The following is a 17,832-nucleotide window of genomic DNA, read 5'->3' on the forward strand; positions in this document are numbered from 1 at the left end:
TGTGCTGCTGCCGCTGCTGCTGTTGCCTCTCGTTTGCCTACCTACCCGCTCCCCCCCCCCCCCCCCGCTGCCTCACCTTCCTCCCTGCTACACTCTCCACTTCTGGCCAAACGACCCTGGCCAGCATCTGCCGCCTCCGTGGCTCATTACAAAAATATGTGTGACGTCGTGGAAAGCATTTTACATTGCGTTGCGCCCAACGGATTCGGTTCTAATGTCCAACCGGTTTTATTTTCTATATATACATATATACACATATAAACGTGTGTATGTGTGTGTGTATTTTATATATATATATATTTTTTTTTTTTTTGGTTTTTTTGTACACCCACACCCCGCAACAGCCGCCAACCCAGCGCTTGGGCATCTTCGTGTCGAGCGGCCAATTGAGCGCCTGTCCAACAGGTTGTCACTCAGGCAGGGCATCAGCTGGGGGAAACGGTTGTTGCGGTCGCAATTGCCCTAGACAACATTGCGGGTATATGTACATCTACAGCAATTTGTCGCCATGTAGGGTATCAGCGCCAGCTGCAACAATCTTAAAGTCGATATAAAGACGAAGCTTTCAACATTCGAATACGTTATTAAACCAAATTTAAAATAATATTAGCTTTGATAAATTTATGAAAATATATTATGATATTATTATTAATGTTATTATTATTAATTTATGTTAATTTTTAGATAAATTCCCCTTTTTTTGCCTTAATGTGACAACCTGACTGATTTGTTCATATTTTTGAAAACTTTTTACATACTTTTGTTCCATTTTTAAACACGCCTAAATATAGAATTAATTACATTTGCCATATATCATATTACAAATATGTATTGTTAGTTGTTGTAAAATAAACAACTAAGGGACTTCCAGGAATCTGAGTTATTTAAAAAAAAATGCAAGAACCTCTAAAAAATTGAACCATTCGTATAATCAACAATTTGGCTTCATTTCTTGTATTTACTCGATTTTTGTATTTTGTTACAGGGTATTTGACAGTAATATAGTTTTGGTAAGTAAACAAGCAAAACAACAGCACAAATTGGCAGCACTTCAAACACACTCTCAAGTATTCACGTTGAAGACAAATGATCGAATGACTGAAAGCACTTGACATACAATAACAAAAAGCCAAGTTACTTTTCTTTCCGAATTCTTGAGCATGTGTCCCCCTGCTGTTGCCAGGGTATTCGCAATTCGTTGCGTCAACGTTATGTGAACCTTTTAATAAACCGTTTCATTTATATATTTTATTTTCGTTTTATTCTTAATACAAACGCCGCCCGCCTTTTGAAGAATTGCCCATTCCATGGCTGTTTGCCGACACACACAGAACTACAACTACAACAACAACCGCATACAATGTGTTGTTGTAGTATCTGACAATGGCATATGAGATTGCCGTCTCCTATACACACAGTTTACAGTTTAATTGAATGTGAACAGACAAATTGCGGTAGCTTCGCCCACAGCCCCACCCCGCCCCGCGCAGCTCTGCTGGAGGACTACCCATTGACGTACCACTCTACCTGACCTTGGCTTGAGAATTGGCGATGAGTATAGCTTAAGCGATCTCTTTTCAAGACTTTCGATCATTTTATAGGACAAAAACAACCACAGCTCTGTATTGCCTTAACTTACAATCAAATTTACATATATATAAACATGTACATGCATTTAAAAGTGTGTATGCACTTGCCCGAAATTTCGAACGATTATTTCATTTCCATCTAATAAAAACAGGAGTTGCATGAGGAGACAGTCCTTTATGTAGGAACATTACTGAAATAGCAAAAGAGAATGAGAGCAGGTTAGTATAACAAAAGAAAAGAGAGAGAGATGGAGAGAGGGAAATTAACTGAAAAAGCACATGTGCATATGCATACATGCAAACATAAATACATAGAAAAAATAAGTTTATTAAAATGACGCCAGAACGATCCTATCTACATACATACATACACACATGTACATGCATATATACACATGTGTGTACATATACACAATATACATGCATGTCTACATACCTTTATACTTACATACATATTAGCAAACAAACTTATGTACGTACATACATACAAATATACGTAAAAATACAAGTGTGTTACACATGCTCATTTACCTACATACATATACAAACATAAAATAAACATGCATACACATACACATTTGCATTTGCATTTGAATATACAACGTATACACATATATGTATATATCATAAACACATACATACACATAAACATAAAAATATATAACTTATAAGATTGTCACTGGCACTTGTTAACGCAAAACTTATAACAAGTCCATGAAAACCTTGCTTGAATTTATGAGAATTGAGGAGTAGAGCGATATTTAATATATGTTTTACTTAAACTGGCAGCACAGCGAGAAGTCCGTAGTTGGCATAAAAGAATATATATGCATACATACATATACACATACATACAGACGTACTTATAAGAAAGCATATATATGCATCCACAAACATACATGAATACATGCATATACACTTACACATTTAAATATACATACATGCATACATACATGCATACATAGATGCATCATGCATACAAACATGCATATAAAAACATAATATAAGACTTATAAGACTAAATTGTCACTAGCACTTGTTAACACAACACTTATGATAAATGCATGAACACCTGCAAGCCTACTTCAAATTATGAGAATCGAGGAGTAAAGCGTTATTTCCTAACACGTTATGTTTAACTTTAAAGCGCAGGAGCTGGTTGATTTGTCCAGCGTTGAGTATGTATAACAGAACACGCATACATACATACATGCATGCATGTATGCATACATACATGCATGTATACATACATACATGCATGTATACATATGTACATATGTACATTCATGCATGTATTCATACAAATATGCAGACACACATACGAACGTACATACAAAAAGTGAAGCATTATTATGTATTTATGTATTTAATTATAATCTTTATACAACATGCATATCACACATTTTGTGTGCAGGGTATTTACAGATCGTTATGCTTTTGGTAAACTTTAGCACTGGTTAATTAATGTTTTATTCTTTCGAGTGAAAAGTGAAATTGACGTAACCGCCACTCTTCCAAATAACATATGAAGAAATACACTAAAGCGGACCAGTTCTTTCGTCTACAGAATGTGACTATGAAATACCCTGTAACAGGCTGCAAGTGATATATGCTAAGTGAAGCATATTGTAAAAGTTATGTATATGAACTGACCTAGATGCTACAGCTCAAGAAATATGTATATAAGTATGAATATTTTAAACTATTGAGAGCTAGTGGCCTTCAATATGTATAACTAATAATACCCTTTTGAACATTTTTCTGGGTGCAGGGTATACAATATGCGGAATTGGAAGAGGAATAATTTCACTTGCTATGGAGGAGACACACTTTTCAAGTAGTGTCTGCTTGTATTTTATTATTACGAAAGTACACACATACATAAATACGTACATACATACATGCATGCATACATATGTATGTATGTATGTATATTCTCGTATATAAAAAAAAGTGCAGTTAATATTGACTGAACCGAATTTCAAGTGGTGCTCGTGCGCACATTTTGCTCTTGGCTGATAAACATGAGAATTATTTGTGTAACCTTATATACATATATTTATATATTATAGTTATATATTTTAAATATTTAATATATGTGTACATATGATTGTACATATGTAATTACGACTGTTGGCAACATGGTCTCCTTCTGTTTGGGGCCTAAAAAGAAAACATGCAATTAAAATGTGTTGCTTTTCGCTATTGTCTATAAACATTACTATGTATGATATACTATATATATATATATATGTTTTAACTTGTATTATTATTATTAACTGCTGCTCACACACACACACATACATGTGTATGTACGCTACGCTAACTACATATCTACTTACTATCCATTTCACACTGCTTTTTCAGACTTTGGCTTCGGCTTTCGTTCTCTTTTAGAAATGTTCGCGTGACACGAGCACGAGGCTTAAGAATAAGCAGACTCCAGTCTGAGAGGAATTGTACAAATTGAATTATTCTTATTTTTTATTATTTATTTTCTATAAGAAATATATTTAAATAATTGAATTAAGCATACATTAACGGCATCCCAAAAAGTTTATTGTAATTACGAAGTTTATATGAATATTAATATAATAAAAATAATTAAATTCTTATTAAAAATAGGCTATTCAAAGTTTGAGTTAAAAAAAAATTGGCAAATTGTGAGGATAGAAAGAAAAGTTAAGTATATATATGTATAATATATATCGTACAAAGAAATTCTTGAGCTTTCATTTAAAGCCTGGAGTTTTTTAAGAAAATAATATATTCCATTCCATTCTTTCAGTATAAATGCAAGTTATTCAAAAATCTGAATATGTATTATGCATAATTTAATAAAAGTAAACAATACAATAAATAAAGTCTTACGCAAAAAAGCTAAAAAAAATAAATCAACTTTCTTTCTAGTGCCTAAAATGATCGTGCCTAAAATTTGTGATTCGCGTGTTTGAAAAACGAATCTCCCGACGCGTCCATCTCTAAGCATGTGTGCTGGGGATTGCCGTTGACTTAAACGTTTTTTAGTGACGCTCGAGTAAATAAAATATAGTGCATAAACTTGTTGCTACATATTGTTATAGTTGTCATACTATTTATTTACTGTTGTTTTTTAGTTGTTGCTTTCTGGTGACAGCAACTTCTTTGGCGGCGTTTTCTAAAGTAAGGCCAAGGAACGAATAGAAGCAGAAGGGTGGATGGTGGAAGGGGGGAGGGGGGGGTCTGGTTCAACGGCGAAAGTCAAAGGCCAACGCCGAGGGCGGCAATTTCAACAGTAGAATGAATGTGTAGAAAGTGAAAGATCTTGATTTGGTAAATATGTATACGAAAAGAAGTCAGTGCTCCATTAAGATGTCAGAGATTGAATTAATCCGCCTTGCGTGTCTGGCTCTGTTTGTTGTGGACTGGAGATCGCATAAACTGCATCCAACTGGGCGGACGATGCGACCGGCGCTGGACATGGACAAGTCCAACCAGTCTCTGGACATGGCTGGCCGTATCCTGTGCTCCGTCCATTTGGGGTCAGCTCGCAAGCCTAAACTGTCACTTCAAACACCTTGGCCGCATTTACTGCAGACACAGATCGAGTCCAGTTTCTGGGATGCGTATGAATCCGAAAAGTAGAACTCGCCAAGCACCAAGCAGAAAGTGCAAGCCAAGCAAATCTGTAACTGCCCGTTGCGCATGCGCATTTAATAGAAGACGAACAACTCATTGCACAGTGGTACGAAAACCACAAGCACCAGTCCATGTCAGAGTTCATGTTTGTGGAAAACAAATTAAGATTGGGTGAGCTTAGTTAAAGCTTATCAAAGTATCTGTTCCAATTGACAGGGCCCTTAAACATTATGTATTCACGAGACTGACTAAATATAGAAAAAATAGGAGAGTTTTTTGTTGAAGACTGTATACACTTTTTGAATTCGAAGACACCTGCTCTATGACTTCAGCAAAAAATAAATAAATACAACGAGAAAAGAACTCTATAAAGGTTTCCAAGTTTATCCCGTACAACTCACATTTGCTCTGAATTTTAACACATCAATTAATTCTTCAGTTTCATTATCATATAATAAAATAATACAAAAAATATGTACAAAGTTTCATTATCAAACCCTTTAACTCTTTACGGAGCTTGTTAAGTTGGCTGCGCCTTCAAATATACTGAACAAGCTAAGTTGGCTGCGTCTGAAGACTTGTGACTAGTTAAGGTGGCTACGCCTAACTGTCGAATGTGTCGTTGCATTTCGTTTGCTTTCAAGTAAAGTGATTACCTCACCAGTTATCATAAATTTGCACTTTAGCACTTATTATATTGATCATACTATTTAATACGTGAGCACATCCAACGAATTTTATGCAATTAATTGAGTTGTAATTGTAAAAACAGGAAATGACTGTCCTATGTCAGGCAACGCCCCAATTTATGCATGAATAGCTTGCCAAATATAAGATTAAAAACTTTTTGATTACATACGCTTCTAAGTTCTAAGTACTTTGCATTATATAAGTATATACTTATATAGACACATATCTAAAAATATATTACGGTGGAATACGTATCTAGCGATTCAACCTTTAGTTCGCTTTCGAAAAATCGACATCTAAATAGAATATGAGAAAGATTTTTTTATACTTTTGCTCCGGAATTTTGGAACAAGCATAACCAAAAGCCTGCTGATAAATAAAAATAATTCACATGAATAATAAAATAAATAATGGGATGCTTTTTGATTTTTTTGTCGAGTCGGGCATAACCATACATGCCATAACTTTTGCACCACTGTACAGTGGGATCGTTGATTCTCATCTGTGATTAGATCGCCAATTTGCAATGCTTCGATGATTCGACGCGGGGCTACTAAACGACAGCCACAACGTTGACAAGGTGCCCAGAACATTGGATGCGTGGGGCGGTAGAGGGAAGCCGGCGACCGAATATACTTAGTATACACCGTGAGCGACATCTTCACTCAAACGTTACGGGCAAAAGTCAAGCAGTCGAAACTCTCATATCGGCTGTGGGGGGGATTTGAGTTTCTCCTGCAAGTGGCGCATTGCTGTGGCAGCGGGTCGGCGGTTCGGCGGTGGTGGTGGTGGTGCTGGATCCGCTTGTGTTTTGGGTCTCTGCTGGGTCGTTGTTTCATTTATACACGAGACTCGCAGCCAAACGGTCGCGTACGCGTTTATTCCAAGAATTTGTGGACAACAAATCCAGTTGCCACTCGCTTGTTCGTTAGCTGAATTGCTGGTTTGCCGGTTGCCACCGCCGTCGCCGTCAGTTGCACCCGTTCCCGTTCCCGTTGCCGTTTGCCGGCCACATTTATATATAAAATGCCTGCCTTCCACATAGTCGTAAAGCTGCTAATGCTGCGCCTGCTGCTGGCCAGTCTGTCGGGTCTGTCGTGTGCGGCCTATGACTTTGGCTATCATCCCAGCGCCGAGGAGTTTGACAGTCTGCTGCGGGAGACGCGCACCTGGACGCGCGATTTGCTGGCCAATGAGCGGCGCCGCGAGAACTATGTGCCCCGCTACACCTATCCGGAGCAGGCACCACCCAAATCCGTATTGGACTTTCAGCTGTTCAGCGACGATCAGGAGCAGCAGGCACAGCAGCCGTATGTCTATGAGTCGGTCGCACCACTCGAGCCACAGCCAGAGCAGCATGTCCAGAGCGAACTGATAGAGATTAGCGATGTACCAGCAGCGGGAGCAGCAGCAACATCTGGAAACAACAACAGCAGCAGCACCAGCAGCACCAGCAGCGGCGGCAGCAATTTTCCCATCTTCTTCACCAATCCCGCCACGGGCATTGTGTATGCCATTAGCGAAGTGGGTCGGAACACCAAGTCGCAGACGTGGACCGGCAATGGCAGCGACACAGATGCCATTGACATCTATGTGACCAAGGCGCAGTATGATGCCGATTTGCTGGCGCTGCGTCAGCGCTACGAGAAACAGTGCGCCGCCCAGTCCCCGTCCCCATCCCAGTCCCAATCCCAGTCAGTGTTGTCCACGCCCAGCCTTAAGCCGCCTGCTCTGGGCACAGCGCGTCCGCAGATCATACGCCTGCAGAAGCCCCCCAAAAAGTCGACAGTTTCAAGCTCCCTAAACACAGCCGCCGGCAACAACAAGCTGCCGCCTAGGCCGCCTCCCATAATGGTGGCCACCGGCACGACGAGCAGCATTAGCGATCAGCTGCTCAAGTTGCCCACAACCACGACCACAACCAAGCCTCGGCCTCGTCCTCGGCCCCGGCCCCGCCCCACAACCGGCAATACCCAAAAGCCTAAGCGGAATAAGCGGAAAAAGAAGAAGAAAACGCAAAAACATCGACCGGGACACAAGTTGACGACGACAACCACAACAGGGCCACAGATTGTACTGGGCAAGCGCACGACCAGCAGGCCAGGATCAATAGCCGCACCTCCGGCCACACAGCTGGAGAAGCCGCACATGCCACTGCCCACAGCCGCACTGGCAGCCGCCAGCAGCAGCGACACCATCTTCAGCGACCAGCCCATCGCCATCTCCAGCGGCTACATTGAGCTACCCCATCGCTTGAGGCGCCGCTCAGTGGATGCCTTGCCCAGCACATCGGCGGGCGCCCGACCCGTTAGCAGTGGTCGGCCCCGGCCCCGGCCCAGCGGCAGCAGCAACGGTCGGCGTCGACCAAGTACCAGCGGTAACAGCCGCAAACGACCCGATACGCCCTCGTTGCCAGCCAATCCCGCGACTGGAGGCAGCGGCTACCGTGTACCACACGCCGTCCACCTGCTGCATGCACGGCACAATGGAAGCGAGGAGCGTGCCGAGCGGGAGGGCAGAAAGCACAGCGCTGAGGGGATTCTTGATATATTTGAGCTGTTGACTGGCGATGATTACGAGGACACGGATGACTCCTACTACGAGCAAGAGGCCAACGAGCATATTGCAATCAATAAACACAGCAGCAGCAGCAGCAGCGAGAAGCCGACGCAGGAACAAAACAGCAGCTCGGCGGAGGAAGGCGCCGATTTCGGTGCAATGGAGGAAGAGCTGCCAAGCATTATAAAAAGCACCACCAGCAGCAGCACCACCACCACCACCACCACTCCTACCAGCACCACTGAGCCAGCTACAGAGCTGGCCTTCGAGGAGGAGCAGCTGCAGTCGGAGACAAGCGAGGAGAAGCTATCGAGCAATAAAAACAGCATGAGCAAAAAGCGCATCAGACGCCGTCCGCCCGGTCCCAGTTCCGATGATTACTATGATGACGACGATGTTGATGATGAGGATGTGGAGAACGATTTGGATGCGGACTCGGATTCGATAACAGATTCAGGCATTGGCAGCTTTTTTCGCATGATATTCTATCCGGTGCAGGTGGCAATGTCGCGCATCTTTGACGGCATCACGGGCCAAGCGGACGAGGACGAAAATGTGTCCCCGGCCACAACGAAGCCCAAATATCCCAGCTACACGCTCTATCACAGCGCCCACAGCCACAACTCGCTGTCCGACGACAGCTACGCGGATGAGGATGAGGATGAGGAGGACGATGACGGTGGCTCGCTCGGCAGCTGGTTTGGCTCTTGGTTTGGCCTGCGCCGTCGCACCAAAAAGATTGGCAGCACCACAGCCATGCCCGCGGCGCCGCTGCCTCTGCCAACGCCCGCCCCAACGCCCGCAGAGCCAGCCGGCTGGCTGGAGTCCTGGTTCGGATTTGGCAAGACAACAACGGAGGCGTCCAGCGAGGAGACTGACTATGACAGTGAGTATCGTGTGGTCCCCTTTCCATAATAAACGAACTAACGCAAGCGCGGCAACTGAAGCTGAAGATCATTCACAGAATGTTCTGGACGAGAGATACCCTGTAATCAGCTCACGTACATTCGAGCCCACTCAGGCTGTGCTTCTTCTTCCCCTAGCCCCTAACTAAGGGTTGGGTTGTTCTCCGTTGTTTATGAAATTTCCAAGTCAAAGGGCAAGGGAATACGCTCAAAAATCAGGTATTTTCCCAGGGATGTACTATGTATAGTATAAGGGAATTGTTCCCTAATTAATAATTAATAATACATAAAATAAAATCAATTTTCGAGCTAACCTTAAAAAAAAAAACTTTGTTTCAAAATCGATATTTATCGATTTTATGGAAATGTCTAGAGATATCGAGGAAAATAAAAATTGAGCTACAAGTTTAGCTTGAGCAGTTTTTTCTTTAAATCGAGATTTATCAATTTAAATTCACATTGACTCACATTGACTTGGCTTGTCGGACAGATCTAGAAAATATATATACATTATGGTAACATTATGGTAAAACTGAAGAAATTAACGGGCGAGGTGTGTTGCAATAAATAATACAAAAGATCCGCATCTTAGATCTCCGCCAGAACTGACTCTGACAAAAATCCAATAAATTTGATATCCTTCCAATGTCTGAAGATAACTTTTGGATAAACAGTTTCAAGAACCAGATCCGTAAACCGACAATTCTTTGTATCCCTGATCGCAATTGAGCTTGTTGCGGTTCCCTGGAACTGTTCGAACTACCCTCGTATTCAAGTAGAAATATTGTTGCTCCGTCTGATGCGTTGCGGCAGACGGCACACTGACCCGCTCCCAGATCTAACGGCGGCACCAGAAGCTTCTGCTGTCTTCGCTCCATGCGTTAGATTCACGCTTTCTGCACAGCCTGAGCACTTAACTAGTTTGACCCTCTTGGCCTATGAGCACTCGCCGCCGCTCTCTTTTAATCTGCCCATCCCATTTGCTGCTCTTGCAGAGTGGTTCGCCGGCTGGTTTGATGGCACGTCCAAGCGTCGCCGCAAAGCAACAACAACGACGACCACAACGACAACAACCATGCCGACGCCCCAGGTGCCCATATTGACCATTGTAGAACCGTTGCGCAATCCGCAAAACTGGATTGGCATATTGGCGCATCATATAGTGAATGCGACCGGCGGGGGTGTCGCTGGCACCACCAAAAAGCCGCTGCAGGAGGCGCTGGTGACAGGTGTGAGCAGCACGACGAGCGCCAAGCCGGAGCTGCCGCGACGCATCAGCTATGACAAGTATCAGATCTGGCGACTGAAGCCGCAGGATGAGCCACAGGTGCGCGCCTTGGAGGAGTTCAAGATGAGCGATGACGGCAACAAGCTGCAGTGGCTAAAGGGGCCCAGTCTTAGGTATGTTCACATGGCCAAATCCAATGCCCAATCCATTCGATCCATACACTTGCAGGGGCCTCACCGATGTGCTGGTGCCGCCCAAGATGCTGGTCGACTTTCAGGGCACGCTCAACTTTGAGGGCATTGCGCACGAGGTGCTCATCTTCGATGTGGGCAAGGCCATTGCCTATGAGCGCAACAAGGATGATTATCTGTACACGACACCCGCGGCAACTAGACGACCCACCAAACAGCCGCCGACGCCGCCGCCCCTGACCTGGAACAAGTACCACGAATACGACGACATACTTCGCTATCTGGAAGCGATGCGCATGCGGCACACGCAGCTCGTCGAGCTGATACACATCGGACGCTCCTTCGAGGGTCGACCGCTGATCGTCGTCAAGATCGAGTCCAAGCAGATGGCCGCCGCGGCCAGCGCCGCTGCTGCCGCCAGCCATAAGCGGCTCAAGCACAAGCGTCGCTCCGGGCGTGCCAATGCCGTGTTCATAGAGGCTGGCGCCCAGGGTCTGGCCTGGATTGGACCCGCTTCGGCCACATGGATGATCAGCGAGCTGCTGCGACTTATGCGCACAAACAGTAAGTACTTCAATCAAGATCAGCCGCAAGCCAATCCCGGTGACAATCGAACCGAAGCATTATTTTACGATTAAATGCTATTCAGGCAGCTCAAAAATAGGCATTCGGTCCAAATCTGGGGTCTGGCTGTAGCCGAAGGTCCATCCAAGTTAAAATGAAGTCTGCAGCTACAGTAAAAACTCGCTTGGGCGGACAGCGAGCGTCAGTTAATATTGGGAATTGGGTCTAAGCTGATTTAGCCTGGTCATTGGAAAGCCAATGCTCAAGGGGTGTTCGTCTGGTGGGCGTGTTCGTTAAACGAATTTTCACTGTATTACCCAAGCGTAACCCTACTTGTAGTTATATGAGTTGAGCAACCGTCCAAAGAATCGAGCTCAAGTTTATAGACTATTTTAGACTATGGTAATTAGTTTAATTATACGGTTTCTAGTTAATATCAGAATGTCAAACGTTGAATTTTGTGCGAGCGAATTGTTGATCCGGTACGTAACTATTTATCCTCGACAAAAAATACTGTTGACGCTGTCGCGTAGCCAGAGGAGCCACGTGGGCGGCTGCTTCATTTCGGTCAGGACGGCGTTGCGACGCGACCTATCAAAGATCTTGCGGCCCTGGCAATCCGTGTATTTAACTCTGGACCTGCTGGCGGCGGACTTGTGCTGGGGCTTGACCTTGGCCACCGAGCTTGATGGCGACGAGTACGACTTCGCCTTCGCCTTCGCCTTTGGCATTGGCTTCGGTTTGCCACTCACTTTGCATTTGCTGGCGCAGACCCTTTTGGCGCTGGCCACCACCGCCTGGTTGCACTTCTGGCAGCTGGCTATACTGCTGGAGGCCGTCGCCGTGATGCTCCTGCTGATGGCGTGGGCACGATTGTAGCAGGGTCCACCGCTGTGCGTGGCCAGTGTTATGGCAAAGGCAAGGACCAGCAGGCCGAACACAGTGCCCACGGCCACATGCACATTCCGATCGGCGTTCTTCAGATCCACTATCAGCTGGACTATATAGTAGCCCAGCGTTATCCAAAACGTGAAAGTGCAAATGGCAAAAAAGCTGTCAAGTAAACAACAAATTAGGAGGCTAGCAGATACCCTTAAACCGAGTTGCTCTTACAAATATTCTAGTTTCTAGACAAATAAATCGATTTAAATCGATTTCATCGAAACGGAGCAAGCTATCGATAATCTATTCATCAATTATCAGGGTATACCTGCATTTCAAGTTAAATGTATCTAACTCTTGTAATTTTCAAGCTATGCTTAAAATCCGATTGCAAAAATCGATATTTATCGATATTACAAAGATGGCAGGTCGCTTAGCTCGACTTGCCTATGATAAACGAGATAAAGTTATCCGATACAGATCGGGTCTTAAAAAGCTTAAAAAGCCAATTGTAAAAATCGATAGTTATCGATTTTGTAGCTCACCTTGCGTATATTCATCCAAAACAGATTGTGTAATCTGTCTGACTGTAAACAGACAGCAAGGCGGATAGGCGGACAGACAGACGGATGAGTTGGGGGCATAAAAACTGAGAAATTACACTTACACTAATATGGCCAACACCTCCATGAGAAACGTGGCGATCGCATTGATGAACTCGTTGTTGCAAATGCGAACGCCGCCGGATACCTGATTGCTGCTGCCGGCACGACTGCCCCAATACTTCTTGCAGCCTGCAAAGCAGTCGGTATTGATGCCGCATAGCTCGTCGCAGGCCAAATGATCGCTGCAGGTGCTGCGATTGACGGCGTTCAGGAGGCCCATGTTACCTTGCAGGTGGATCGGCAGGCCGAGCGTGTCGCGTCCACGCATTGAGCCTTCGGCAACGGGTCCACTGATACCATATTGGCCATAGTCCACGCTGCAAGCATTCCTTGGTAAATGAGCATCATCATGTCTGGGCACATTCTCATTTAAGCTAGATTTGCGTCCGAAGGTCATAACACCGAATGCCACAGCGCCAGTTGGTTTTCCTCCCTGTGCTGGGTTGGCTTCGGAGCCAACGCATCGACACATCTCGCTGCCTCTACTGGATCCCGGTTGATACTGGTCATAGCCCATATCCATACCCGGCCCGGCCCCATACCCATAATCCTGTGCACCTTCTGGTCCCACCATTCCTTGCCAATTTGGTTGACTCATTCCTGATCCCCTGCCAGAACCTATTCCTAATCCCCTGCCAGACCCCACTCCTGATCCCCTGCCAGATCCAATTCCTGGCCCCATTCCTGGATCCATTCCTTGCCAATAGTCTGTTTCCATTCCTGGCTCCATTCCCTGCCAATTTTCTGGACCTATTCCTGGATCTGTTTCTGGCCAATTGTCTGGACCCATTTCTGGCTCATTTCCTTGCCAATAGTCTGTTTCCATTCCTGGCTCCATCCCTTGCCAATTTTCGGTGCCCATTCCTGGATCCATTCCTTGCCCATATTCTGGACCCATTTCTCCATCCATTCCTTGCCAATTGTCAGGGCCCATACCTGGATCCATTCCTTGCCAATTATCTGAGCCCATTCTTGGGTCCATTCCTGGATCCATTCCTTGCCAATTTTCTGCACCCATTCCTGGATCCATTCCTTGCCAATCATCTGAACCCATTCCTGGATCCATTCCTTGCCAATTATCCGGACCCATTTCTCCATCCATTCCTTGGAAATTTTCTGCACCCATTCCTGGATCCATTCCTTGCCAGTTATCTGCACCCGTTCCTGGATCCATTCCTTGCCAATTATCTGCACCCATTCCTGGTTCCATTCCTTGCCAATTTTCTGGACTCATTCCTTGTCCCATTCCTGAGCCTCTCCCTGAGCCTATCCCTGAGCCTCTTCGCGGATCCATTCCTTGCCAATTTTCTGGACCCATTCCTTGTCCCATTCCTGAGCCTCTCCCTGAGCCTATCCCTGAGCCTCTTCGCGAATCCATTCGTGGTCCCATTCCTGGGCCTCGCATTGAGCCCCTTCCTGGCTGCATTCCTGGTCCCATCCTTGGACCCATGCCTTGCCCCATTCCCGGACCCATTCCAATACCACACAGACATTGAGGACCCATTCTCTGTCCTGGTCTCGGACTCGATCCTTGGTAAGGGCCGCCTTGAGTTGAATATGGCATCGGCCTAGCGCTCATGCCCGATGGTCGACCATTTTGCATTCCGGGCGCTTGATTCTGGGCGTGCTGTGCTCGAGCCTGCTCCTTGCACTTCGTGCATGGGCAGGGAGGCTCTGTAGGCGGCCGTGACGCCGGGCCCGGTGGTCCAGACATTGCGCTACGCTTGCCGGGATTTCACACGTGAATAATTTTTACAAAATTTTGACTATAGACTAGCACTGACAGATTTTGGATAGAAACTGAAGTCAGGGGCCATCAAATCCGACTGACATACCCACTTAGATGGGGCAAAAATTCTCATGAATTCTCTGAATTTCTAAAAATTATCAACCTAAAATAATTCCAATCTTTTATGAGTATAATTGGAGGAATGCTGGGTATATAAGAAAATTCCAGAATATATATTCTATCCACTAAACATAAATCAATACATAAAAATCGTAAGAAGGTAATGTTTCCTGTGTCTTAGGTTTTTAGTTACGAAGTGATCCATTTCGAAATCGAATTTTTATCGACTTAAGGAAGGTTCTTCGCATCCTGAAAAAAACTGATAATTTTCTTAAGCTTCGATTTGTTTGGCTTTAATAATATACGGCGATATCTGAATGTTAATTATTACAAATGGGTTGTAAATCGATTTTTATCGATTTTGTGGCCGTTATCAGCAACATACAAACTTCATAATTATCTCAAAATTCGAAATCTCAAGTTTTAATAATATGTCTAATCTGTATCATGTCTGAGTTGGAAATCGATATTTATCGATTTTTGTCGTTTATTGGCTTATCGATAGCTCAATAAATCTCTACAATCTTTCAAACGACTTTTAACAAAATATGTTTTAAGCATTTTCTGAATTTCTTTCCTTTATACTATCCAAGTTCAAAAAGTTCATATCGTAGTTATATATAAAAATGGTTATATATACGTTGTGTAACTATCTAAAAAATTTCGAAAGAATAATATAAGAAAATATCTCAACTTATAGTATAATGATGCAAAGGGGTTGTTGTTCTCTATGATGTCAGGCATGGTAATGGGAATTGACAAACTCCTTAGTTATTGAATTTACACTTTATTTCTTATGTTTTCGTGTTTTTTTCAGAGTCCGATGAGGAGCACGAGTTTGTAAGGAACACCACCTGGTACATAATGCCAGTGCTCAATCCGGATGGGTACGTGTATAGTCATGATTACGATCGCTTCTGGAAGAAGTCACGTTCCCAGCATGTGGCTAAGCAACCAGCTGGACTGCTCGATTCGGCGATGACGTGGCTACAGCAGAAGCGTCATGGCGATAAGATCTGTTATGGGGTGGATTTGGACCGCAACTGGCTGTATCAGTGGGGCAAGCGGGGTAGCTCCAAGGCGCCATGCAATGAATTTTATGCCGGTCCGTCGCCCTTTTCTGAGCCTGAAACAAAAGCTGTGTCCGACTTTCTGATGGACTATCGCACCCAGATCAAGGTGCGTGGGTGTGCAGCCAAATCCGAATCGCTTAATCTGACGCTTATCCAATTTTGTGCATTGCTTTTGCAGCTGTATATATCACTGCAGGCCTATGGACAGGTGTTGTCGTATCCGGTGAAGGCCAATTCCACCTTCAATTCGGAGCGCATGGATGACTTTCTGGACGTGGCCATGGTGGGCACCGATGTGCTGCGCAAAAAGAGCAGCAAGGCGCGCTACAAGGTTGACTCGGCCAATGATTTGATTGAGCAGCGTTCGGGTATGTAGTCAGAGATGCACTCAAAGTTTGATCTCAATGCTACTCATGCCCATTGTCCTTCCGTAGGCTGTTCTGATGCCTTTGCCGCCTATGAGATTGGCATACCGTTCAGCTTTACGTTCCAGCTGGCGGATAACGGTGTACATGGCTATCTGTTGCCCAGCGGCGCCATTGAGACAACAGCGCGGGACGCCTTTGAGATAGTAAGCGGCATGCTGGACTACATCTGAGCCAGTTGGTAGAAGGCAGGACGTGGGAATGCAAGTGCACAGCAAAACTCAAATGTTAGTTCCTTTTTTTTTTTCATCAGCGATCAGGTTCGCACTTCTGCTCTTACAATTAAGGACGAAACCAACGCTATATAACTCAATACGATACATTTAATACTTGGTAGTAATTTTTTTTTTCTTTTTTTTTTTATATAAATATTTTTGGATATTTTTAGTCTTAATATTTATAAACAAACTTAGTGCATATAACTTATTTTATCATTAACGTAAACAATAAAAAAAAAAAGTTGATATTTATCTAACTTAAATGCCGCTTTTAATTATTTCAACACTTAAATTTTAATTGCGTGAATAACATTAGAGTGAATTATATATTGCCTCTACAAATATATACTTATATATAATTATCATCCAACGGTTTGCTCTAATCTTGATATATTAGGTAAAGATCCTTTATCAGGGAGAAACTTGGAACACTTCAAAGGCAGGAACTGGGGCCATTATTTAACAATTAAACATTATTTAATTATATATAAAGGCACTATTTACACCTATATACATAATCTCTCAATGCAGGCCCTGGGAGAGGCGTATGCGTTCCGAGAGAGCGGAAAAATTCGTGTATAGCTCATTGCCGCTAAAGTAAAGTCCGATGAGCAGCTTGAATTGCGCCGGTGTCAATGGATATGTTTCGGTGGGCATGATAACGATGGCGTCTACAGCGTTTCGATTGTGCTTCTGTTTGGACACATGCACCATTTCCAGGTAATTGCAAAAGGCAGCGGCACACTTGGCTACGTGACGTACCAGTGTCTTCCTGGAGCACTGCTGTAGCACTGGGCGGCCAATTAGTTCGGCGACAATCGAATGCATATCGAATATAATGAGATCAGGACGCGGTTGGCAATCGTATAGCTCGATAATGCGGCGCGGTGCGCTTTCAATGTCCTTGAGTGCAATGCTCATCCAGCGTTCCATATGAACTAGCGATCGCGGCTTTTTCAATGTGCCGGGCAAACTCATTTGGTTTTGGGTCATCAGAAGCACCTTCTTTTCATGCTCCACGCATAGCTCGCACAGCTAAAAGCAAAAATGATTGATAAGTTGGGAAGCGGAGTGTCCAACGGGACTTACCTTAACCAAATGCCGCCTGTATTCGCCGTTAGGCGCTAGGAAAATGTGATTTCTTATAAGCTGCAAGCATTAATATTTATAAATGTTCAAGAATACCCACTGATATGTTTTTAAAAATATTCCACTAGGCTGTGTACTCACATCGTTCTCTGAAATGTGGGGCATATCTGCCGGCATTTAATTGGGCGCTTTAATATCTGACTTTAGCCCAATTCTACACACCAGAGATGCTGATAGTGAATCGATACGCGATAGACCCAAACTCGATACTTATCGATACTTTGGTG

General features: G+C 44.1%; 3 protein-coding genes across 3 annotated transcripts; 1 reads left to right on the forward strand and 2 right to left on the reverse strand.

Annotated features, from left to right (window-relative positions):
• The first annotated feature begins 6,585 nt into the window (after positions 1-6,585).
• Positions 6,586-16,719, forward strand: LOC6632103 (uncharacterized). The gene is made up of 6 exons (XM_032439511.2): positions 6,586-9,342; positions 10,357-10,762; positions 10,818-11,344; positions 15,558-15,919; positions 15,992-16,181; positions 16,248-16,719. The coding sequence occupies exons 1-6, from the start codon at positions 6,924-6,926 to the stop codon at positions 16,409-16,411; spliced, it is 4,068 nt and encodes a 1,355-aa protein (XP_032295402.1). The 5' UTR covers positions 6,586-6,923; the 3' UTR covers positions 16,412-16,719.
• Positions 11,735-14,688, reverse strand: LOC6632104 (uncharacterized). Its single transcript, XM_002055591.4, has 2 exons — positions 12,894-14,688; positions 11,735-12,397 (listed from the first exon to the last, which is right to left on the reverse strand). The coding sequence occupies exons 1-2, from the start codon at positions 14,603-14,605 to the stop codon at positions 11,839-11,841; spliced, it is 2,271 nt and encodes a 756-aa protein (XP_002055627.2). The 5' UTR covers positions 14,606-14,688; the 3' UTR covers positions 11,735-11,838.
• On the reverse strand, positions 16,705-17,830 carry LOC6632069 (uncharacterized). Its single transcript, XM_002055588.4, has 3 exons — positions 17,687-17,830; positions 17,546-17,605; positions 16,705-17,491 (listed from the first exon to the last, which is right to left on the reverse strand). The coding sequence occupies exons 1-3, from the start codon at positions 17,720-17,722 to the stop codon at positions 16,979-16,981; spliced, it is 609 nt and encodes a 202-aa protein (XP_002055624.2). The 5' UTR covers positions 17,723-17,830; the 3' UTR covers positions 16,705-16,978.
• Positions 17,831-17,832: the final 2 nt, after the last annotated feature.

Source organism: Drosophila virilis, chromosome X, assembly GCF_030788295.1.
Source record: "Drosophila virilis strain 15010-1051.87 chromosome X, Dvir_AGI_RSII-ME, whole genome shotgun sequence".
NCBI classification, from domain to species: Eukaryota; Metazoa; Arthropoda; class Insecta; order Diptera; family Drosophilidae; genus Drosophila; species Drosophila virilis.